General features: G+C 38.5%; 1 protein-coding gene across 5 annotated transcripts in view; it reads left to right on the top strand.

Moving 5' to 3' along the window:
• Arhgef9 (Cdc42 guanine nucleotide exchange factor 9) overlaps window positions 1-25035 on the top strand; it is a 156039-nt gene that overhangs the window by 40119 nt on the left and 90885 nt on the right. For all 5 annotated transcript variants that reach the window (XM_060375143.1, XM_021661660.2, XM_021661659.2 and 2 more), the window contains exon 2: window positions 24252-24431. In XM_060375143.1, the coding sequence (XP_060231126.1) occupies window positions 24252-24431 (180 nt within the window). The remainder of the gene's footprint in view (window positions 1-24251; window positions 24432-25035) is intronic.

Genomic DNA, 25035 nt, shown 5'->3' with positions numbered 1-25035 from the left:
GAAAAACCTAGGAGGTAAGGTCTAGCTACCTGGACAGCCTAGAGACACTTCCTACATTATTTTAAAAAGTAACTAATTTGATTAGTAATAGTAATTACTACTAGTAGTATGTAATACACGCAACAAAGTTCCCTAGTTACTCCTTTGTTCCTTTTCCAAACCTAAAAGTAGTTTAGGAAGTGAAGCTTAGAAGGAATAAGCAGTATGCAGAAGAGAGACCTAGAGAAGAAAAAAAAAAATACTAGAAAATGTTTGACCCAAAGGTTCAGGCCTTGATTCTTTACCCTCCTTGCTGTCAGATCTTGATCAAGGTCTTTATTTCAATTTTTATTTCACTAAAATTGAATGTTTTTAATAGAAGAATAATGGTTTTTAGGGAAGAAAATAAATCTACCTAAAACAGGAAAGTGTCGAACAAGTCTGGTTTAAAAGGGCCTTATGGCAAGAGTAAAGAATAGATTAGAAAGGTCCAGGTAACTATTTTTGTTAAAGCAAACCTTACTTAACTGGGGAAATTGGAATTAGAAAAGGGGATGACTGTTCCCAGATTAGCCAAAATGATTGGGAGTCGGAATACCCATTAATGGGTGTATGGCTAATGTTAGTCTTTTATTAAGTGGCTTCTCCAGGAACTGCTCACGGGGAAGAGATGTCTGCAGTACATTGCTTCGCTCCTTTTATACAAGTAAGAAAACTAAGGCACAGAAGGGAACAGGTGTCTAAGGTTGTAGTGATGGGTGGCTCATGACTCCTCATAGAAAGCCCTTGCCCATTGGTCAACTATTACCCTTTTCTAGTATTCTGGATCTATACTCACTAGAGATCTGTTTTTTTTTTTTTTCCAGGTTTGATTGAAGTAAGAAAGCTGAACAGAGAGGAAGAGTATTATGTAACCTCCCAAAGGGGAGCTGGCCTTTGGGTGCTAGGCAGTGGGAAGAGGGTGGCAGACACACAGAATCGCCTGTAACCCACATTAGCTTTCTTGGGGCAAAGAGGCTGTGGATGCAGCCCTCTGCTGAGTAATCTCACCCTCAGGGTCCAGAGCAAGCCAGTACTGTTCATCTACAGCCAGCTCTTGGAATGGCTCTGGCAGCTGATTTCTCCGCCTGCCTGCCTTCATTAGAGGAGGAGAAGCCATGCACCTCCATGCCCAGCTGGCTGCAGAAAGGATGTGCTAAGATCCCACCCCCACCTACTCTTAGTGGCGCCTAAAGGCAATAGTTACTTTTAGCTGAACCTCCCACAGCCTCTCCTCCACCCACTTTCTTCCTGTCTCTTCTCCCATCGAATGTTGCTGTTTGGCAAGAGGTCTGAGTAGTGGGTGCCTTGGTTACAGGATAAAGGCACAGGAGGATCCAGGTGTCTCTAGGCGGGCCTCTGATAAACTAAGCACTGAGGTGGAGCTCAGAAGAGAGGCAAAAGGATGACACTGTTGCGTGCTTAGGAGACAAAAATAGTGGAGGGGTTTATTAATAATTTTGGACCTTGCAACCAGCTGAGTGATGCACAAATCTGGATCAAACTGCACAGGAATACTCAAGATTTACTAGACCATGAACATACTTCCAGAAAAGGGAACTGGCACTAGTAGATACTCGATTTTTTACTTTCCCTCTTGAGTGCTGAGCTATATTTTCAGTGGATTTCATAATTTTTGTCACCTGAATATCCCTGTCACTTTGTCATAGAGGTTTGCTAGAGACTGAGAAAAATGAGATGCAAAGACTCAATTGTTATATAATTGCTTTCAGCTTGATCTAGACTCAAACTTTGGAAGTTAAAGTGTCATTTAGTCATGCCAGACAACTTTATCTCCTATGAAAGAGACATCAGAGCTGTCTTAGGTCTATCTAATCCTCTCATTGTGGAAGCTTGGGAGCTAGAGCTAGGGAGTACAAAGCTTGCCTAGGGAAACACAATACACTTGCCGGGCTAAAGCTAGAGTGTTGCAGGATAATGATGTAAGTTCCTGAACCCCAAAGTTGTGCTCGTCACCCTTCTCTTCCCTTCAGGAGGTGATTCAGGAATACATCTGTGTGATGGGAATTAGGGGTCTGTGACAATGGGCAAGGTAAGCCAATCTCTCTGCCTGATTTTCTTGTCTCTAATTTGAGACTGCTAATCTCAGAACTCCCTACGGCAGACATCTGTGGATAACTGCCACAGTGGAGGGGTTTAATACTCGATACTCTTTGCCTGAAAATGCAGAGGGCATGCTAATAGGAAGTCAGTCACAGAGTGCCCTCCCAATGAATACCTTTGTCTTTGTAGCTAAATTATCTCCACCATAGCAGAAAGGATTCTTAGTACTGGTCTGTCTCTTGGAAGGAAAGAGGTCTTATGATCCATCCTATGCTTTGTATTCTTGGTGGAAAGCTAGAATATTTTTTTTTAAGCAAGAAGCTTTCTTTTATTTATTCCCAGCTCTGTTCTCCATGGAGCCACACACATGTTGCTATGAATAGCAAAACAGTTTGCACTCTCTGTATCTCCTGCAAAGCTAAAAGAGGATTTTGGAAGCCAGCCCAAATTAATTGTGTTATTATTTAGCACCTTTTTCAAGTCCCTCAAGCCTGAACTACCTAAGAACACTGCAGTTAAAAAAACAGTTCTTGGCTCTTAGATCTTTGGCTAGGATTTGTTTTGAATATTACTAGGTTTTCTTAATATAATTAGAGGATGTTTTAAAATAAAAAGCTTTTTACCAATGACCTACATAGAATAAATGGATGTTCTCCATCTTTTTAATTTTTTCTTTATTAGTATTATTTATTACAATTTATTCACTTTGTATCCCAGCTGTTGCCCTCTCCCTCAGTCCCCAAGGTCCCACTCACCCTCTGTCTTCCCCTTTATACCCCTCCCATAGTCCATTGATAGGGGAGGTCCTCTTCCCCTACTATTTGACCCTAGCCTATCAGGTCTCATCAGCACTGTCTGGATCCTCTTTCTTAGTGGCCTAGTTAGATCACCTCAGACCTGGCCACTGAATCTGTATCAGAGATAGCCCCTGCTCCCCTTACTAGGGAACCCACATGGAGACTGAGCTACCCATAAGCTGCATCTAAGCAGAGGGTCTAGGTCTTCTACATGCATGATCCTTGGTCTCCATGATCAGTCTCTTCAAGAGCCCCTGAGCCCTTTTTTTTTTTTTTTTTTTTGGCTCTGTTAGTCTCCTTGTGGAGCTCATGTCCTCTCTAGGTCTTATGAAGAAAGACACACTTGATATATACTCACTTATAAGTGGATATTTGCCATATAATATAGAATAAACATACTAAAATCTACAGTTCTAAAGAAGCTAAACAACGAGGACCCTAGGGAAGAGGCTTAATCTTCATTCAGAATGACAAACAGGATAGACATTGAAAGTAAAAGACAGGAAATAGGATAGGAGCCTTCCAAAGAGGGCCTCTGAAAGACTACCCATCAGGGTATTGAAGTAGATGTTGAGACTCAGCCAAACTTTGGGTAGAGTGCAGGGAATCTTACAGAAGAAGGGAGAGATAGACATTCTTTGCCTTTATCTTTACCATTTTGTTTGGAAAGATCTCCTCCCTGCTCTGAGAGCAGTTGAAAAATATAAAAACAGCTGAGAGCAGTAAAGAGGAGGATGGTGATTTCTTTAGAAACACAAGTAGACCCTGACCACCCCCCAATAATTAATAAATACGGAGCCATTATGTAGTTCTGTATTGCTTTCATTGATTCAGATCAGTGCTGCTTTAAACAGTGGTGTGCTAAGCAGAGCTAGTTATTCCTAGTCTATGAATACTGTGAGCAAGGAGTTTATGCCCTTTGCTTCTATCTAGGCATTTTAATTTTTTAAATAAAAGCTAGTCAAGACAGCAGGAAGCACTAAGTGGAGCACACCACTGGATAGCTCTAGCCTTGCTAACATTAAGCCATTAGCTAGCATTTCATACTCTATATATGTTAGGTCTGTCTAGATGTATATGTCATTTAATGATGCTTGAAAAGCCTTACCACAAGTAGAAAAATTGGTAGCCCTTTGTGCTCTCATTAGTTGAGATGTTTTCACTGCAGATTTATCTAGATTTGCTCTTAAAGAGTGGGCCTTGGGCTTAAAGGCTGCTCATTAAGCAAGGTGGAGTGTGGCTCATACATGTAATCCCAGCACTCTGAAGGATTGCTGTGAATTACTGGACTACATAGTGAGTTTAAAGACAGCATATTCTACAGTATGAGACTCTCTCTTACAAAACCAAACAAAATGCTGCCTCACCTCCTATAGTTATTCCAAAGGATGAGGTACAATGATTGAGATTAACTGTACATTATTTTCTCTGAGCTTTACTGAAGTATATTAAAGTATAGCATATTTGAGGCCTTGTTTACGCTTATATTCCTGTTTATTAAAGCTCATGGGAAAAAGAGTGTTGAATGTCTGAGAGGTACAGATTCTGTAAGTTTGCCTTTCTCTAGAAGTGGTTTAACTGGGATAAGACAGTTTGGGGCCAATTAATTGACAGTTACATATCTGCATACTGATACATTGTGATGAGGAGAAACAAAATTAACCCTTGATATTTAAGGTGAGAAGTCACTAAATGACTGAGAAAGAAGTCGTACATTAAGCTTGCTCCTTTATAGCACTGTTTAGAAAACTGGGCTATGAACAGAGGCAAGCAACTGGTTGAAGACTTCAAGTTGTTATTTTATCAGTGACTTATCTATTCAGTACTTGCTGTTTGGCTCAGTTGTGAAACTCTTTAGAGATAAAATTTGAACCCATATTCTTTGTCCAGCTTGTGTGAAGATTGACCCAGGTGTCTTGAAGAAAGCTGTTAAAAACAAATTGTTGGGAAGTAAAACTGGTTCTGCTTTGTTGTCTATTAATACTCTTTATCCACACCAATTCATACATGCATAGTCAGGTCACTCATATTACACACAGTGCACTTAGGCATACACATAAAACCCATTTAGGACACATAGGGCATATATCGTCAGTGCATTCTTTCACATATGCATACTTAAAGCACAACTATTCACCAAAGAATTGGATGGGACATCCTAACACTTAAACATTTTCAGCAAAAGCAAGATACACAGGATCACATGTGATATACTTGTATAGGCTTTTATGTTTGAACATGTATGGCTGCATGTAAGGCATACTACATACCTATGTACACATGGAGGACACTGAGTTGCATACCTGGATATGCTTTAAAGTCTGGGCACACACTTAGATTTCTGAAAGAAAAAGTGCTAAGGACATACTTGGAGAAACAATACTCTAAAACGACAACACGAGACATATTTGAATACATCTACAGGACATGCATGTACCAGACACACCTGTACAGAATATATCATGACCCTGGGGCCAACCTGGCTGTGTACCTTTCTACTAAGTGGGCCTGACAAGCTTCTGTTTGTACCAGGTGGACCTCCTAACAGCTTGTCCTGACCTTCTTTTCTTCATCTTTGCTATCAGGCATAATAGGGCAGGAAGAGAAATAATAAAATTGATGTGAAAGAGGGCATTTCATAGCAGCCTCCGCAAAGAAAACAAGGCTCAGACCTGAGACCTCACTTCTGAGTCAATGGGCAGATACAGAAAGAAGAATGGAGAAAACAAATTGGCACTGATCGATGTAGAAAACTGAAACCTGTGCCTTCATCCCTGACTACTTACAAAACATTATAGAGTGACAAACTTGTAAAGCAGTGTCCTAGAAAACATAAAGCAACTTAGTAATAAAGTTCATTTCTTTTTCTTGGAGCTAAAATAATGTCTTGGATCAGAACAAGTTTATCTGCACTGTGTATGGGAATGTGTGAGGGTAAGTGGTAAGATGCAGAAAGGCAGAGCACGTTGGCCAGTGACCCAACTTCTGCATTAGAGCTAGGCTGAAATACCAGCCACAGCCTTAATGATCACAACTCATACCCCAAGTACAGCAGCTTAGGCCATTTGCCCCCTCTAAAAAGAGCATTTATTATTTTTAGAATTCCTCAAGCTAGAAACCAGGTCATGGTGTCCCACCTCATGCTCCCCCTCAAATTCATGATCTTATTTTTAAATTCTTATACATGTGAAAATAAACATATAAATTCAGGCTGCTGAATCCATTTAGTGTTTGTTTGTATGTATGTGGTTTTAGGGCTCAGCGCTTGCTTTTGCGTAACCATTTAGGGTACTCATCCCTCTTTCAGCAGTCCTTAATAATTACCTATAGCTATTCAGCAAGGGGGAGGGCCTATGACATTTCCTCCACTTATGTTGGGGCGTGAACTGGTATTATCATTGTTCAGGTCTTATTTAGGCAACTATATTGCTAAGGTTTCACAAATGCAGCTTTTCTTTTACATCTAGGTGATATGATCTTGCAACAGATTTCTTGGTCCTCTGGTTCTTAAAATCTTTCTGCTCCTTGTTTCTTCATGTTTCCTGAACCTTAGCTCCATGGGAGGTATCAGTTGCAGATGATCAGTTGACCTCACCCCAAAGTTAGTTGTTTTCTACATTTTGACGAGTTGTGGCTTCCTATAGTGTGGCAGTAGTAGGTTCTCCTCCAGATACATGATCTCACTAACCCTGAGTAGTTGGCTGTGATTTCCTTCCTGTTGGGGGGGTGGGGAGGCAGCTTAAGTCCAAGTAGAAGCAGTTGGTTACCATCAAGATGAAATGCCACTATTTTACCTTTAAGGATATTTTCCTTGGTGGTCATGCTTGTGGTTCATAGGTATCATAGTTGTGTAAGACTACCAATTACTTTCAATAGTCTTTCTGCTAAGGTCCAGCTCAAATTCTATTAGTCTTTTGCCCAGACTGTATGGGGTCTTCAGCAATAGGGATTAACCTTCAAATTCTCAGGGTAAACATCAGTAGCCTGTATTGTTTGGGGAATTGCTTGGACTTCCTGACCAACAACTCAAAAGGAAGTTAAAGTTTCTCATGCCTGGTACTGGGATTTTTGTTAGATAGTCACTGGTTCTAGGTGCACACATTATCATCCCAAATGGGATAACCGCTTTTAAAATATGTGTGCAAGCATGTGTTTGTGTGTTTGTGTGTGTGTGTGTGTGTGTGTGTGTGTAGACGCCCGGCTCAGTCCATACAATGTTACTTTCGTGTTCATGATTTCAGGACTGACCAGTTGCTTTTGGGTAACCAATTTGGGGCCTCTTTCCTGGAGAAATGGTATTCCTTCCACTCTCAACATTCCTAAGTTACTTGTACTTCTTTGTTTAGGTTTGGGACTACATGTTATTTCTTCTTTTTCTGTCAGCTGATGGCGTCCTTGTTGAGGTCTTGTTTAGGCAGACATGTGAATGGGATTCATTGGTGTAATGTAACTGGTCTTTGCTACTTTGTGTGTTCTTCTTTTTCCCACCCTTTATCCCCTAGATTTCACCCCTATGACTAGGTAAGAGAGAAAGCATAGAGGAGAGACAGAGAGAGAGTGAGAGAGAGAGAGAGAGAGAGAGAGAGACAAAAAGAGAGAGGGGGAGACAAAAAGAGAGAGATCTTTGAATTTAATTTCTTCTTGTTTCTTCTTTGAGCACAATTACCACAAATGTGCTGTCCTGAATGACAACCAATCACCTCTCAGGGATCTAGCATTTACATACCCTCTGCAAAGTTCCCAGAATTCCAAATGTCGCACAGTCACAAAAACTATCTGTAGATGGCAAAGCCACGCCTCTGCTAGAGTACAAGAGAAATCATAGTCAGCTGCTGTGGACTATCCAAAGCAGGCCCCATAGCCTACCCACACCAGGGATTAAAATGAAAATGTATTCTCATATTATTTCTGAGTTTTAAAAGAAACCAAAATTCAGAATTCTCACTACCATGTAGCCCTTTGACATTTCTAGAAGACAATCACAGCAAACTTGTAGATTCTCTGGTTCTTATAATCTCTCTGACCCCTCTTCTGCAATGATCTCTGAGAATTTGGTGCAGTTGTGTTGTAATTGTATCACTTAAGGCTGAGGACCACAGGATCATTTGTTCCCTGCATTTTGATCAGTTGTGGTTTTCTGTAATGGTCTCTGTCTGTTGGAAAGGCATGTTTTCTTGATGATGGGTGAGACCTATATTTATCTGTGGGTAAAAGAAAAATATTTAGAATGTAATAAGGAATTATGCTTTTAGTAAAGAATAATTTAGTAATTATGTTTTAGTTTAGTAAAGTGGTAGTTCTACATTTTCCTCCAGGAGCCATGACCTCACTGTCCCCAGGTGGCTGGCTAGGTTTCAATACAGACATAATTTCTCTCTTGTTGAGCAGGTCTTAAGTTCAATTTGAAAGCTGTCGGTTACCACCAAGTTATGTGTGACACTATCACACCCTTAGAGTTATCCTTTCCTTTCATGCTGATGGTTTCTTGTGGTTCATACACATCATAGCTGGGGAAGATTTTCAGTTGTTTTTATCCTTTGGGAAGGAAATGGCATGGCACGTGCATGGCATCTTCTTGTACAATGAAAGCTCATTATTTCTCATCAGGAAGGCTCTCAGGTAAGTTCCAGCTTAGGGGCCTCTGGGCCCTTATGTTTGAAATTCGGCATGTCTTCACCAATAAGAGCTTACCTTCAACCTCTGTGGTACAATCAAGGGCAGCCACAATAACCCATATTGTTTTATGAGTGACTTGGACTGCCCTGATTAACACTGCATAAAGGAACTTCTTATCCTTAGTATTTGGGTTTGTTGTTGATAGTCTGTGGGTCTTGCTGGGAGCATTACCTACCCAGATGGAAAAAAAAATTATTTGAACTATTTATGTATATGGATATACAGACAGATGTATTATATGTGATTTTAGGTAAATAGGTACTTCAGACAACCTTACTCTTATTTTTACCCTCCTCCTCCTTTTTGTATTTGTTTCTCCTCTATAATTAAAGTGACCCCCCCCATCTCCTCATTTTCCCCCTTCAAACCACTTACACTATTTTTATTGACCCCTCCCATGGTTCCCCTTTACTTTTCTGGATTTTGTAATAATTTATACATTCAAACCTGAAGGTTTAGAGCTAGGAACCATGTACAAAAAAGAATACGTTTGTCTTTCTGGATATGGTTACCTCAGTCAATATAATATTTTCTGGTTCCATCCATTCACCTAAAATTACATGATGTCACTTTTATTTATAGTTAAATATTATTCTCTAGTATTTGTGTACCACCTTTTATCCATTCATCTGCTGAAGGACATTTAGATTGTTTTCATTTCCCAGCTATTGTGAGTAAAGTGGAAATAAATAGTTACGCGAGTATCTGTGGAGACAGGTTTCAATTCTTTTGGTCATATATCAAGAAGTTGTATAGCTGGGTCATATGATAGACCTATTTTCAGCTTTTGAGAAGTCTTCACAATGATTTTCATAATGGCTGCAATCCCTCCAACAGTTAATAAGTGTTCTACTTTCCTCACATCATCTTCAGCATTTGTTGTCAATTGCTTCTTGATGTTAGCCACCTCAAAGTTATTTTAATTCGCATTTCTCTAGTTTCTAAGGATGATGAGCGCCTTTTGTGGTATTTCTTAGCCATTTTTCTTCTTTTGAGAACTCTGTTCAGGTCCCACAACTATTTTTTAATAGTTTTTTGTTGTTGTTTCTTTGTGTTTGAGTTTTTTTTTTTTTTTTTTTTTTTTTTTTTTTTTTTTTTTTTTTTTACATATTCTGGATATTAATCTTTTGTCAGATGAATAACAGGCAAAGATTATCTTCCACCTTGGGGACTTATCATTCCCTCAGCTGATTGTTGCCTTAGCTGTACAAAAGCTTTTCAATTTTATGAGGTTCCAATTTAAAATTGTTTGCCTAAATTCTGTGGCAAATGGAGTCTTTTTCAGAAAATTTCTTCCTACAATTATATCTTGAGGGTATTGCCAATGTTTTCATATAGCAGTTTTGGCCTGATACCAGTCCCTGCCCCTCTCCACCCAGTCTTGCCCTCATGCCTTCCTCCACTCCCCCATCTCCTTATGCTCAGAGAAGGAGAGGACTCTAAATGGTACCAATCCTCCTTGGCTTCTCAAGTCACAGCAAAAGTAAACATATCCTCTCGCTGAGGTCAGACAAGGCAGTTCAGCTAGGGGTCCAAAGGTAGACAACAGTCAGAGACAGCGTGTACTATCTTTATTAGGGGATCCACATGATGAGCATGCTACACATCTGTTCCATATGTGTAGGGCGTCTAGGTCTAGTCCATGCATGCTCTTTGGTTGGTAGTTCAGTCTCTGTGAGCCCCCATGGGCTCAGGTTAGTTTACTCTGTAGGTCTTCTTGTGGAATTCCTATCACTTCCAGCTCCCTCAATCCTTCCTCCAACTCTTCTACAAAACTCCCTGAACTCAGGATGATTTGACTTCTTTATATATTTTGTTCATTTCTCCTGCCTTATTGCTTCAGCTAATGCTCTGATTACTATACTGAAAATAAGTGAAGACTGTGGATAGCCCTGCCTGATTCCTGATTTTAATGAATTTTCTTTGAGTTTTACTCTTTTTAGGGTTGTGCTGGCTGTGAGTCTGTTACATGTAGACTTTATTTTGTTGAGTTATGTTCTCTCCAGTCCTTCATTCTCTAGGATATTTAACACATTGGATTTTTTCAAAAGCCTTTCTGCTTCTATTGAGATGATCATATGACTTTGTCTTTAAGTCCATTTGTATGATTTATTATATTTATTAACTTACATATGTTGAGCCATCTCTGTGTCTCTGGGATAAAGCCAACTTGTTCATTGTGGATGAACAAGTGTTACCTTTCATCAGCCGTATTGGCTTATAGTTTTATGTTTTTGTTTTATATTTGTTTGTTTGTTTTTTGGGGTGTGTGTGTTTGTGTGTGTATGTGTGTGTTTACCTGGTTTGCCTTTCTGGAGTTTGAGAGTGCTGTTCAGTTTTTATTGTTTTGAATAAATGGTTGCAGATTATGTTTGAAAATCTGGTACAATTTTGTTGTGACTCCATCTGGGTTTGGCCTTTTTTTTTTTTAATTAGTGTTTCAATCTCCTCATTTGTTATGGGTCTGTTTAGCTTGTTGATTTGTTAGTTTATAAATCTTCCATTTCTTTTAGGTTTTCCTTTTTAATGATGTACATTTTCTGAATTTGCTTGGAGCTTTGTTTTTAAATTTCTCTGTTTATTTTTGTTCATTTGGTTTATGTCCTCCTCCTTCTTTTGTTTAGTTTAACCAAGGATCTGCCATTCTTTCTTACCTTCTTAAAGAATAGGCTCTTAGATTCATTGATTTTTTTTTAATTATTTCCCTTTTTCATTAATTTCTGCTCTTTTTTTTTAAAATCTCAGTTTAGTGGGTTTGGGTTTTGCTTGTTTTCCTTCCAAATTTTTGAGTTGCATCCCTAAGTCATTTCTTTGTGAACTTTCTGGTTTTTTAATATGGGTGTGTGCTTAAAACTATAAATTTCCATTGTAGGACAACTTTTAATGTGACCCAGAGGTTTTGTTGTGTTCCAGGAGTTTTGTTTTAAATTTATTTCTTGATTTTTTCCTTTGACTTATTACTCATTAATGAGTTGTTTAATCTCCATGAGTTTGTATGTTTACTACAGTTTTATTTGCTGTCAGTTTAAGGTTTTATTATATTATAGCCAGATCAGATATGCAGAATTATTTTAATTTTCTGAATTTGTTAAGATTTGTTTTATGTTCCAGAGCATGATGTATTTTAGCTAACTTTCCATTGGCTTCTACGTAGAATGTTTTGATGTAGTAATCTGTAGATATGTGTTAAGTCCATTTGATACATGCCATTATTTAATTCTGATGTTTCCTTTTTATTTTTTGTCCACATGAAATGTGTATTGGAGAAAGTTGGGTATCGGAATTACCTACTATTTATGGGTTGATATTAATTTGTGTCTTTAATTCCAGTAGTATACTTTTTTTGAAATTGAATGCAAATGTATTTAGTATTGCAGTGTTCTCTTGGTTGATTGTTTCCTTGATTAGAATGAAATGTCCTTTTTAAAAAATACCTCTTTTGACTAGTTTTTGTTTGAAGTCTGTATTATCAGGTATTAAGATAGGGGCACTTGTTTGGTTTTCTGGTCACATTTGTTTCGTGTACTTTTTCCCCATCCTTTCACTGTAAAGTTGTTCTTATCTTTAAAGCTGTGTTTCTTATAGATAATAGAAGAATGAGTCTTGTTTCTTAATCTTGTTTCTCAATGTGTTTTGAAGCGTTTAGGCCATTAATATTTAAAGCTATTACTGAAAAGCTTGTGTTGGTTGCAGTAGTACTGCTTCTTTTTTCATTTTTTTTCTGTTTATATTCTTTAAATATTTTTATTTTATTACATATTACAATTTATTTACTTTGTATCCTGAGTGTAGCCCCTCCCCCATTTCCTCCCAGTCCCACCTTCCCTCCCTCATCCCCCCTATCCCTCTCCCCTAGTTCATTGCAAAAGGGGAGTCCTACTCCCCTACTATCTGATCCTAGTCTATCTAGTCTCATCAGTACTGCCTGGATACTCTTTTTCTGTGGCCTGGTGAGGCTACCCCACCAGGGGAAAGTGATCAAAGAGCAGGCTACCAAGTCCATGTCAGAGACTGACCCAGCTCTCCTTCCTTGGGAAAGCACTTGGAGACTGAGCTCTCTATGAGCTACATCTGAGCAGAAGTTCTAGGTCCTCTCTATGCATGGTCCTCAGTTGATGCATCTCAACCTCTGAAGACCCCCCCATCTCATCATCCCCCTTGGGCCCAAACAACGGAATACTACTCGGCTATTAAAAAGAAGGAAATTATGAAATTTTCAGGCAAATGGATAGAACTAGAAAAGATCATCATGAGTGAAGTAACCCAGAAGCAGAAAGACATGCATGGTTCATACTCACTTAAAAGAAGTTATTAGCCATACAATACAGGATAACCATACTAAAATCCCCAAACCTCAAGAAGCTAAACAACAAGGAGGTTCCTGGGGAGCATGCTTAATTCTCATAGAGAAGGGCAAATTGAATAGACATCAAAGCAGTTGATGAGAGGGAACAGGACAGGAGCCTACCGTAGATGTCCCCTGAAAGACTCCACCCAGCAGGGGATAGAGCAGATGCAGAGACTCACAGCCTAACTTTGGGCAGAGTGCAGGGAGTCTCATGGAAGAAGGGAGGGATAGAAGGACTTGGAGGTGACAGGAGCTCCACAACAAGACCAACAAAGCCTAAAAATCTGTTTATGCTCTTAATCATACTTTGTTTCAGTAACTGTATATTCATTTTTTTTCCTGGAGCCTTTTGTGTCTCCTTATTCCTCTCTTCTGTCTGAAGTATTGGTTTCAGTGGTCTGTTGGGCTGAGGTTGTTTATTTTTTATTATAAAACTTTTTTTAGTCTGTTGTATTATTTCTTCTTCTTATATGGCAGATAGTTTTGCTGGGCATCTGTGGGCTCTTAGACCTTGGAATGCATTGCTCCAAGCTCTTCTGGCTTTCAAAGTTTTCCATGGAAAGTCAGTTATCTGTTATTCTGATGGGTTTTCCTTTATATGTGTCTTGTGATATTTTTTGTTTTTGATTTTCTCTTTTGCTTCTTTAAATACTATTTCTTTGTTCTGTTTCTTTAGTGTTTAAATTGTGATATGCTGTGGGAAGTTTCTTTTCTGTTCTTGTATATTAGTATTCTATGTTCTTCTTATATGTGTATATGGGTGTGCTTTTCCTTAGTTTGGGGAGATTTTCTTTTATAGTCTTGTTGAAGATTTAGTCTATGCTGTTGATCAGATTTAGTGTATGATGGGATTTTTTCTCCTGTACCTATGTCTATAATTTAATGATTTATTTTTCCTTTCATGGCATCTCACATATCCTACACATTCCTTTGCCTCCCTTCCTCCCTCCTTCCCTCCATCTCTCTCACTGTGTGTGTGTGTGTGTGTGTGTGTGTGTAATTTTATATATTATTTTCCTTGTGGTCTAATTTGTCTATTTATCTTCATATCTTACTTGAACCATTCTACTGACAAGACTTTGTCCTGATTTTTCAAAATTTATTATTGAGTTTCTCAACTCCACCATAATTTCAGTTTTAATTTCTCTTCACCATATGTATTTATTGAATTTGGTTTTCAATCTTGGATTGTCTTTGCCATTTCACTCAGACTTATGTTTCTGTTATCTTGGGTATCAATCAAGCATTTATTCTCTTTGAATTCTTTCCCTTTAAGTTTGCTGAGCTTTTGCTTTGTGTCTTTTTAAAAGTCTGTGAATTCTTTGATCAATATTATGACTATCTTTTTAGGTACAGTGTCCTGGGGTTTGTCTAGGTAATTCTCATTGTAGAACATTTCTATAGGACTGGTGAATTTTGAGGAACAACATCCTGTCCTGACTTTTCATACTGTTTGTTGGGATGAGACCTGGGTATATGTACTTCTTTTGTTGGTTGTGGGTTTCATGTGGACATAGCAGGCTATGCTGGTGTGTAGGGTGTACCACTAGACAGAAACCTGAAGACTATGAAATGTATAGGTGAGGCTCACTAGTCTGGGTTGGGCCCTTGTTGTGAGATCCTGAGTATATCTAGGAATTCAAAATAGTGTAGGCAAGGTAGAAGCAGGTAGACTTACTAGGCTGTGTAGATACACCGTCTAACCTGGGCCTGGAGGATGGCTCTGCCTCCTGCACCGTGCCATGGGTTGACCAGAATAGGGGACTTTTACTGAGGAGCATGCATAGCTTACTTGTGTCTCTATGCTATGTGGGAGAATTTCAGTAACCCTGATAGGGTCAGGTATATGATCTGGCCAGTCCCAAGAGAGAGAGGAGCCTGCAAGAATTGTATGATTTCTGGTAAGCAGCAGGTGGGCAAATATGAGGTTATGCCAGGGAGCACAGGTTCGTTACCCCATCTCTGTGCTATTGGGTAGACTAGAAGGTCTCTGTTGGGAACAGTCTATGATCTGGCCAGTTCCAAAGACAGGAGCAGGAGCTGGTAGGATGTTACAGTACCTGGAAAGCAGTCATGATGAACAGAGTGGGAAGGGCTATGCTAGGAAGCTCAGGTGGTTTTCCAGATGGCCTCTGGTAGAAAGAAGTCTATGAGCTGATGAGTTCCAAAGAGGAGGGAAGGTCAGGATGAGGTCAGGGTCCCTGGAAAGCAGCTGAGGGGTGACCAGAATAAGTAAGGTAGGAGGCTATGCTAGTGAGTGCAAGCCTAGAAATTCTTCATATATTAATTGCTTAATCTCATTGGTTTTACAATTTATATTGGTTTGGAGACTTTATGGAATATATGTAGTATTTAGTTATGGGGGTAAGTATGCTTTTGTATTTTTAATATTTAAAAACTCTGCTTTAGTTTTTAATTATACATAAACAATTTGTTCTTATTTGTTTCTTCCCTGATTCCCTTCTTAGACTCTCAGTATCTTTTGCTAATTCTCTACTGCCCTCCAATGGCCCCTCTTTTGCTTTAATGTCTTATGTATTTACTATTGTTCTTTTTTTAAAAAAAATCTCATTTCTTTTTGTTCCCTTAACGCCTCTTCTTTCTCCTTACATTCTTTTTTTAAAAGTAAATTTTATGTGTACATTTGAGGTTTACAATATGATGATATGGGCTACATATAGATGGTAACATTATGATAAACATTGATGTATGATTAATTACATATAGTTAAAACACTTCACTCTAGTTTTTTATAACAGTTATGTAGAACAAAAACAAATGCCAACCATTCTTCTGAAAGATTCAAGCTTAGTTTCTAATGTTAGTTCTGTTGTTTACTGGATTGACACCATAGGAACATTTTCTTGTTAGAGCTTTCATTTTCTTACTTGTAAAATAGAGGGCCAAATTATTTCTGATAACTCGAAGGAGTTTGCTTTATAATCACTTCTATGTAGATTCACTACTTTTAGGCTCTGGAGCCCCAGATAAAGTCATATTGAGCAAGTTTGAGCCCTAGAACATTTTGAGGTGCTTTGTTCCTTAACCAGTGGCCCTGGTTCCCCTCTATTCTCTACTCTGATGTCCTCTGCCTACTCCAGCAAGCTGCCTTAGATAAGCTTGGTCAGCGTAATTTTTGTGCTTTGTTTTAAGCACAGCCAGTTTTTATTTTCAGGCTTAGACTTGGTACTATCTCTCTAGGGCCCTGGGAGTAGGCTTGATTTTGCTTCTGTTGTATTCTGTTGAAGCCTAGGTTTTGATAATGTATCTCTCTAAATCTTTAACAAGATTTGAAGGAAACCAGATCAGCCATTTTGAGTACCTGAGGCTCACGGAATGCTTCAGCCTCTCTGACATCTACCGTTCACTGAATACTTGCTGGAAACCCAGGACTGCTAGACTTTGTCTGGAGAAACATGGTCTATTGGGCATGTTGACAAGGGCCAGGTACTTTGGCCCAGGTTGGATTTTCCTCTCCTAAGTCTATAAGCAGAGAGAAATCAAGGAACCACTGGAAACCATCATCTACTTTCTGGTGGACTGTTTAATTGCAGATTCCTCTTTGAGCAGGAGACACATTGTCTTTGGAAAATGAGTACCAAGGTCAGGAGCTTTCATAAACTTTTGTCTTAGGAGATCATATCAAGTAGACTTGAAGGTGATTTTAGTGGAGTAAAATATGTTTTTCCTCTCTGTTCTCCAAATGTAGGAGCACTACAATGTTGAATAAATGATGTTCTTGTTCTAGCCACCTTAGCCAGATGGTCACATTTGGGCATTGGGTCCATTAGTTTCTGTTCCAACCTGGCTCTTTCCCCTTTTCTTTCTCCACCTCCAACCCTCTTTTCCTAGCAAGATTTTAACACGGCATCTGTCAAATGGATGAAAAATGACTTCTTCTCTTTGCCTTGCCCACCCACCCTCTGGCTGTGGTGTTGATGATTATAGAGCTATGCATGTGGGTGGTACAGAGGACAAATTCTTCATGCAGTTCTAGCCCCCTCCTCCTATCCTTCTGGAAGCCTATGGGCTTTCTAGCCAGGAAACTCAAAGACTGAAGTTCAAATCACATACTGGGAAAAAACTGAATCTCCAAAGGCTTTTCATTGTAACCCCAGGGGGAAATATTAGAATTCAACTGTGGATCTTAAGATCATTTTGGTTACCTAAGTGACATGGCACTGTTTGAATTCTTTGAGCTTGCCTCTAACAACAACCAGATTGAAGTTGGAAGCAAGCAGGTCCCAGTGTCCTATATATAAGAAAAACCAACCATTGTCATTGTTTCCTACATTAAAAGTGAGTTTTTCTTACGTGCCATCACTGTTTATTTATCTGATGGCCACAAGATACATATGCTGTAATAAAATTTAGTGTAAAAATGAAAAACAAATGTAAAAACCAATTAACGTTAACAAGCCTGTAAGCCACATATTGTATAAACAGATTATTTGGCCACATATCATGTTTTACAACCTGAGGGAGGTGCTAACTCTTCCTCTTGATAGATTGCCTACTTTTAGGATGCATGCTAGTCACAGAAGTTTAAAAAAGAGATTAACAATACTGTTTATTGTAGATTAAGCATAGGTTTTATAGCCAGTGCACAAGTGATATTATTTGTAGAACTGCAATTGACAACTTTAACTTCTATTTGTTATTTTCACCTTATCCTAAGTAGAAATTACTAAAAGAGTCATAGGGAGAGAAGATACTGGTTGGAGTATCAGTGAAAAGGATTAAAGAGCAAGTGACCCACGATTACATAGGAAGAAGCAGCCTGGCTGTAGAGTATGTCTGCATCAGAGGCACAAATGTACGATTGTGTCTTCCTATAAAATTCAGTTTGACAATCCAGACTGGCATTGTAGCTCACTGGCAGAGGACCTTGTTTAGTCTATGTAAATCCTAGGTTTAATCCTCAACAGTACATGAAGAAAAAGAAAAAAGAATGCCCTTGCTCAGGGGTTGGATTCAGAGATTGGACAAACTTATCTAGATTGAAGGTGGGGAATTGCTGAATCTTCATGAGCACAGAGTGATACCAACAAGGAAAGTTGAAAAATACATAAAGATACTCCTTAAAATAGCTAAAAGAAGAGAGAAGCATGCAGGAGGTAGAAAACTAATTAGGAGGCAGGTTGAGGTGATGAGGACCAGGTCTGAGACAGGATAGACAGGAAGAAAAATATCATGTCTGAGAGAGAGATATAAGGAAGAAAGAAGTAAGTCCAGTAGAATTTTGTAAATTAGGAAAACTTAGGAAGGAAAGAAGTATGACAGATTTTACATTTCATTGGAGATGACAACAGGCATTTGGAAGGATGGAACTGAAGGCATATGGGAGCTAATGTCATGATAAAGAATTATTTCTCTGGGGACCTAAGTAGAGAACAAAAAACCAAAATACCTATTAATTTTTTTATGGTGCAGCCAAGGGCTAAAGTGTAAATCCCAGTCCTCAGTTTTCCTAGACGTTCTGGGAAAATACAGGCAGCAGCCTATGCTTTAATGTAATGCCAGCCAGTTCCTGCATAGGTTCTTATTTTCCTCAGCAATGGACCATAAAAACACCCATTAAGACCCAGAAGGAATTGAGGGATCATATTTAATTTCAGTGCTAAATCTACCTAGTGAGGGCTAGGTATATGGCTCAGTTGGTAAAGCAGTTACCCTGTAAATATGAGGAACTCTGTTCAGATGCTAACACCCATGTTAAAGATCAGGCTTTATGCCACACACATGAAATACCATTCTTATGGTAGTGGAGACTAGAGGTCCCCAAGGCTTGTTAGTAGTCAGTCAAATTAAACTTGTGAGCTCCATGTTCACTGAGAGACAGTATGTCAAAATAAGGTTCATGGTCCAAGGAGATGGCTCAGTAGGTAAAAGCCTATGCTTCTCTTATGGAGGGCCTGTGTTAGGTTTCCATTATCTCTGTCACGTGGCTCACAACCACACGAAACTCCAGTGCCAGGTGATTCAGGACCATCTTTTGTTCTCTGCAGACAACCCCAGACATGTGCCTAAAGCTATCACAGACACAAAAAAAGTAAAGTCAGATGCACCTGTAGACACACACACACACACACACACACACAGTCATTCCATGAGTTACTGGCCAAGTTTTGTTCAATAACCATTTGGAGCCCTTTTTATGTACTTACATGATGTTTCTTTCTTAGCCATTATTGCAGCAGCCTAGGTTATGACTTGTCATAAAATGGGGATGATCGTCTTTCCATTCTTTTGGCTAAATAGTCAAGAGTTTACTTACAAAGCTGGTTTAAAAGGATAAGTTGTCTACTCTGAGAAAACATAAAATCATAGCTTGCTTTAGATATACTTGAAGGGAACCAGGAAATGGAACTTGACTATTGTTCATGCTTGCCTCTTGAGAAAGAGAGCCATCCGAGAGAAAAGGACAGAAGAAACCTCATAGGGAGTTAATAACTTCTCTTCATATCCTACTTTTTGCTGCTGTGTGTATTTCTAGAAGACAGACTTGCTCAGTTACCATAACAACAGTTAGACCATTTGTTATTCTTTAAAATGCATAGTGGTTTATGTTTAAAATTTAAAAATTATTTTGTTTTATGTGTATGGGTCTTTTCTCTGCATGTAAGTGTGTATACCATGTATGTGTCTGGTGCCTGTGGAGGTGACTTGAGACCATTGAATCCCCTTCGGACTTGTATTACAGACAGTTGGAAGCCCCATGTGTGTGCTGGAAATCAAAGTAGATATTCTGGAAGAGCAGCCAGTGCTCTTAATGGCTGAGACACCTCTCTAGCCTCAGTAGGTTTTTAACTGTATTCTGCTTCTTGACATTAAAATTTAATATTTTGCTAACCCGTTGGGCTAATTAAATATCTACTTTGGGGTTATATTTTACACCTAGAGGACAAGAACTAAAAGAATAACACAAGTGATATAGTTCTTGAAAACTGAGTGAGGGCTGTGATCTTAGTGTGTTTTATCTTTGTCATTGCAACTTGCTATTGGGTATATGTTTTACATGACCATAAAGATTCTCAGACTCATAACAACCACTGATGAAAGCCTTGTAGATAGGTAGAAAATATTGGAGGCAGAGAAGCATGGATTTCTGAGGTGAATGAGGCATCAGAAGATAAAAGGACAAGGGATCAGCCATGCCTGGATCATATGAAGACTTGTTTTAAATGCACGGTCTCAAGCTGCAGTTCAGACCTACTAAATTAAATAAGCCTTTCTTCATCCTTTTATTCATAACCAGAGCATCTTTGGAGCGGCTATTGGAAGCACTTTGTGTTCCACATATTGGTAAATCTGAAGAAGAATCAATTTATATTTGGTGCTGCATCCAGCATGTCCTGGGAATTGAAAGTTATTTTGTTAGCTATCACAGGAGTGTCATTCCATGGCCTAGAAATATGTGTGTTACATGATAGAGTAAGTAAGCAAAATTCCTAGCTTTGGGATTTCAGGAGTGGGGCCAATTGAGAGTTAGGACTTTCTTTGGGAAGTGAGGCATAAAGCAGAAGGAGAATAGAGAATAAAATTCCTGGTAGAGCCACTCCCAAATGACTTTTCTTGGCTTTCTTTATAATGATCTGCTGCCAGCTTCTTTATTTCTTTGGCTGTTCTTCTGGTCCTCATCTTCCTTTGTTATTAATTTTTGAGGTTTATGGCTTTTTTCTTATAATTCTATCCTCTGAGATAAAATTTCTTGGTTTCTACAATTTCTTATAACTCCTAGAACTTTCTGTTTCTCTCTTCCTCTGACTTCACTTGAAACTCCAATGTCTTTATGTATTCAATAACTATCCTCCATATTTAACACATTTAAAAGCGTATGTGCCATCAACTCTTTTCCTTATACTCACACTTATCCTGAAAATCAACTTTTTGACCTCATTTCCTTCAAACTAAATTCAAGTCTCTATCTATCTATGTATCTATGTATCTATCTATCTATCTATCTATCTATAAATTGGAAATATATATTAATTTCCAGTTTATTTAACTTCATTCTTCAGCTTCAAATACCTTTCTATTTCCTTCAGCATATGTTACTACCTCATCCTTTAAGCTATACCTCGAGGCTCCCTAAAACCTATCTAGAGCCCAAAATATATGTATAATAATTCCTACCCATGAAGTCTTATTCTAGTCTATTAAATCCAAGGCATTCTAGACATTGTATTTCCATCATGATAATTCACCCTCTCTGTAGTCTTGCCTGTGAAGCACATATTATTCTGTTTCATAGCTAAAGAAACTGAAGTCCAGTATTACACAGTTGGAGTACCTCACTTCTGACTTTTGTAAAATTGTACACCTTCCCCGGTATCCCTATTATGTACTGACAGTTCCATCTTGGTTTGTTCTTCTGACTTTTCCATTTTTCACCCCATGCCACCACTACTATTTTCTAACATAGCAAAGCTCAGAATAAAAGGTAGGTTTTTACGTTATTTGAGGGGCCCTTTGATCTTTAAGTGGTGATAATCATAGTGAGCAGATCTGTGCACATAGTAGGCCATTGAATGAATGCTGGATGAAAAAATGAATGTATGAAGTACAGTTATGTATGAAAACCTTATAGCAAAATAAAATTTAATTGTTTGCAGAAAAGAAATACATATAACCAGTTTCAGCCCAAATTTAATTTACTTTTATTAAAATATCCAGAAGATGGGAGAAGAACATTCTTTTACTCTGACAGGTATTTATGGTAAATGAGCGTAAGAGCTACATATAACTTCAAGCCCCTCTGGATTCATTATATTCATCACACCTCTGCACATACAACTGCTCGGTCTTGGCTCAGTGTTTTATAACTCATGCAGCAAGTAGGAGTGTAGAACCACGTAGCATAGCTTGTAAGTTAAAAGTAGATTCTCTAGAGAATGGGTATATCTGCATTTGAATTTTGTTTTCATAGATGGTGTCCTGAACAGAGGGTTGTTATTCAAAGCTAACAAACACTTTACACTTGATCCAAAGCGGAGGATATAGTTCAAACTATAACCCCCATGTTCTCTCTAGGCTTGGTCTGTCTGGGATTATTGTGTAATTTAGTAACACTCAGTTGGGACCCATCTTTGGTGGGAGAGGAGAAACTTATCTATAAATATTTCTTTTATTCAGACTATTTTCATATCAAATTGACTGAATACTTGACAGAAACAAACTAAGGGAGAACTTTATTTTGGTTCATGTTTTTAAAGGGTATAGTTTCTCTTGACAAGGAATGCATAGAGGGTGCAATGGCTCTTTCTGCAACAGCAGTGGCATAGAGCATTTTGTTCATATCTTAACAGATCAGGAAGTGGAGAGCATGGGCTGTCATTAGAAGTGGGTTTAATTTCCAAGGTCTGCCTCCAGTGACCTACATCTTCCAACTAGGTTCAATGTCCCAAATGTTCCAAAAACTCCTTAAAACAGCACCACCAACTGAAATAAAGTTTTCAAACACATGAGCCTGTGTGGGGCTACCACATTCAAATCATAACATCCAACCACTAGCAATTTTTTCTCCACTGAAACAAGAACCAGCAGAAACTGGTTATTTTTCTTCAGAAGAAAGCAAAATATACATATAAATAGGAACCTCCTCAGAGAGGAGATTAAAATCTCCTGTCTTGGGGTTCTTTAAAACCATCTGCTTTTATAATAGAGTTCTGTAGGTTCAATATAAATGAGCCTGTATGAGTATGGTTTGATTGCTCTGAGGTCTAAAGACCTATTTCTGTAATTTATCCATCGTTACTGGCTGAAAAGCAAGTTTACTTCACTGAACCTCAACTTTCTCTTGTTTAAAATATGGACAATAATGAAACACAGATCATTTAGTACAGATTGTGTGATATGGTATATGAGAAAAACTTGTGAATAGACAAACACAAGGTATTTGAAATGCATTAGCAAAGGTCTTGCTGGAGACTTCTTTCTGTACTTAGATTTTTCCAGTGCCTTACTTTCTGAAGAGAATATAGAGGTTAGAATCCTGAGCTAAGAAGTATGTCTTAGGCAGAGTCTAAGGGATAGTATACCTTAGCCAAGACAAAACATTAGTGTATATTCATATGAATGTGTTCATATGTGTGTGATGTTCTGCATATTCATCTCCTGAGTGGACTGTATTATTAACTCTTTGGATAATTCATTCTATGACAGGTCTGTTGAGGGTTCATATTCCATAGATGACAGTTTCTGTTATCTTTGAAATGTTTCATCTTGGTCTTATGGAACCATGATTTCCTTAGGCAGACATTTATTCTTCAAATTGGCTCAGGAAAAAAACTTATTTATAAATGACATGTTCAGTAATTCAGTACAGTGAAAAAGTGTTTGGGTCTCTTTACCAGAGAGGCCATATGTTCTCCAATTCCAAAATGCACCTCTACAAATGCTGGGAAGACCAATAGTTACAAGGTGGAAGAGTTCAGGGAAAAAGAAAACCCCACAATGAATCTATAACACAGTGGTCAGTAGCTAGAGAGAGGCAGTCTGCCTCTCACTCCATTCTTACCGATGTGCTTAAATAAGTGTCATGGCTATATGTGTTTTTGTTCATGTACATGTGGTAATGGAATAGATGTTTGCTGTTTGTTTGTAGAGCCTATTCCAAATTTCTGTGAAATTTAGTGACCCCAGTTAGGATTAAGGACTCTGTACACCTTACTAAGTGATCTTCAGTTTCTGGCTTAATTTTTTTATTATCAGTTTTTAAAATCTATTTATCATATGATGCCAACACAGTTTCCCTATCTATGCCACAGGACAGTTGGACAAAGTTCTAAGTGCATCTATTCCAGAATTGAGTTTATCAAACAGTCATATCCACTATCTATTTAAATGGAATCAAGCCTGGGTGAGGGCTGTAGGACTGTTCTTGAAACATGTCATACTCTCTGACCACATGGAATATGGTGGGTGAAAAGAGCTAAATAATAAACTACCAACTCTCAATTGCCTGCATTTCGTTTTAGTCATAGTAGCCTTTCTACTGTATTTTTACTCTAAAGATCCAGGACTACTTGAAATCACTAAGGAAAGAGAATAGAGGCTTGGCTGTTTGTTTTCATTTTTGGGAAGAGGAGTTCATGAAAATAAACAAAAGTATGATTTTTTTCGTAGTCTGAATTATTCCATGCACTGGCTTATAGAGAACTGAAAGTATTTGTTTGTCTTGTAGTCCAATATGGCTTGAATGTTGCTGTCATTTCCCTTTATTGCCACCTTTCACCACTGAAACATGTAAGCTTTTCCATTAACTAGTAGAGCATTTTGGGTGAGGGAGTGCTTAAGTAGACTAGTCAGATGTATGGACTGAACACATTCTCATTTTGTCTCCTAAGCTGATCACTGGAGATTCCATCGTTAGTGCTGAGGCAGTATGGGATCACGTCACCATGGCCAACCGGGAGTTGGCATTTAAGGCTGGCGACGTCATCAAAGTCTTGGATGCTTCCAACAAGGATTGGTGGTGGGGCCAGATCGACGATGAGGAGGGATGGTTTCCTGCCAGCTTTGTGAGGGTGAGTGTCAACCTTCACTCTGCTCTTCTCTCTTTGGCTGCCTAACCCTGGCTTTCCCTACATGCACTCTTGTTCTGCTCATTCCTCTCTTGATGGGGTTTCTTTTGTCTTTTCACTTCTTTTTCTCTTTCTTCCTTCCTGTCTCTTCACTCCCCTATTTTGCTTCACTCCTATCCCTTTCTTTAAAGCTCTATTTTTCTATCCTCTAGACCTTTCTTTTATCTCTTGTTTTTTATTTGCAGTCTCTGCTGCTCACCTTTTCATAAGTTACTTCCTCTGTCTGATCTTTTCTTTTTTTTTGACTTGGATGGTTTTGAAATCTTTTTCTTTAACTTATGTCTGTGATTTTTTTTTTTGCTTTCCTTTCCCTCTTTCCACCATCTACTTTCTTTATTTTCTATATCTCCTATTTTGATCCTTTCTTCTAGATCTTTCTTATCTCTTCCATTCTTCATTTTTACTTTATTTTCTTCTTTTTCTCCTTACAGCAACTATACTTCTTGCTTTTTTCTTTGTTTCTCTCCTTGAAAGAAGTTTGAATAATTATGTACTGTCGCAATATTTAGTTATTAATGTCAGAATGTGTATTCCTTGTTTTCTAGGG

Source organism: Meriones unguiculatus, chromosome X (assembly GCF_030254825.1).
Source record: "Meriones unguiculatus strain TT.TT164.6M chromosome X, Bangor_MerUng_6.1, whole genome shotgun sequence".
NCBI classification, from domain to species: Eukaryota; Metazoa; Chordata; class Mammalia; order Rodentia; family Muridae; genus Meriones; species Meriones unguiculatus.
The sequence above is the reverse complement of the archived record's forward strand: the minus strand, read 5'-3'. Positions and strand labels throughout refer to the sequence as shown.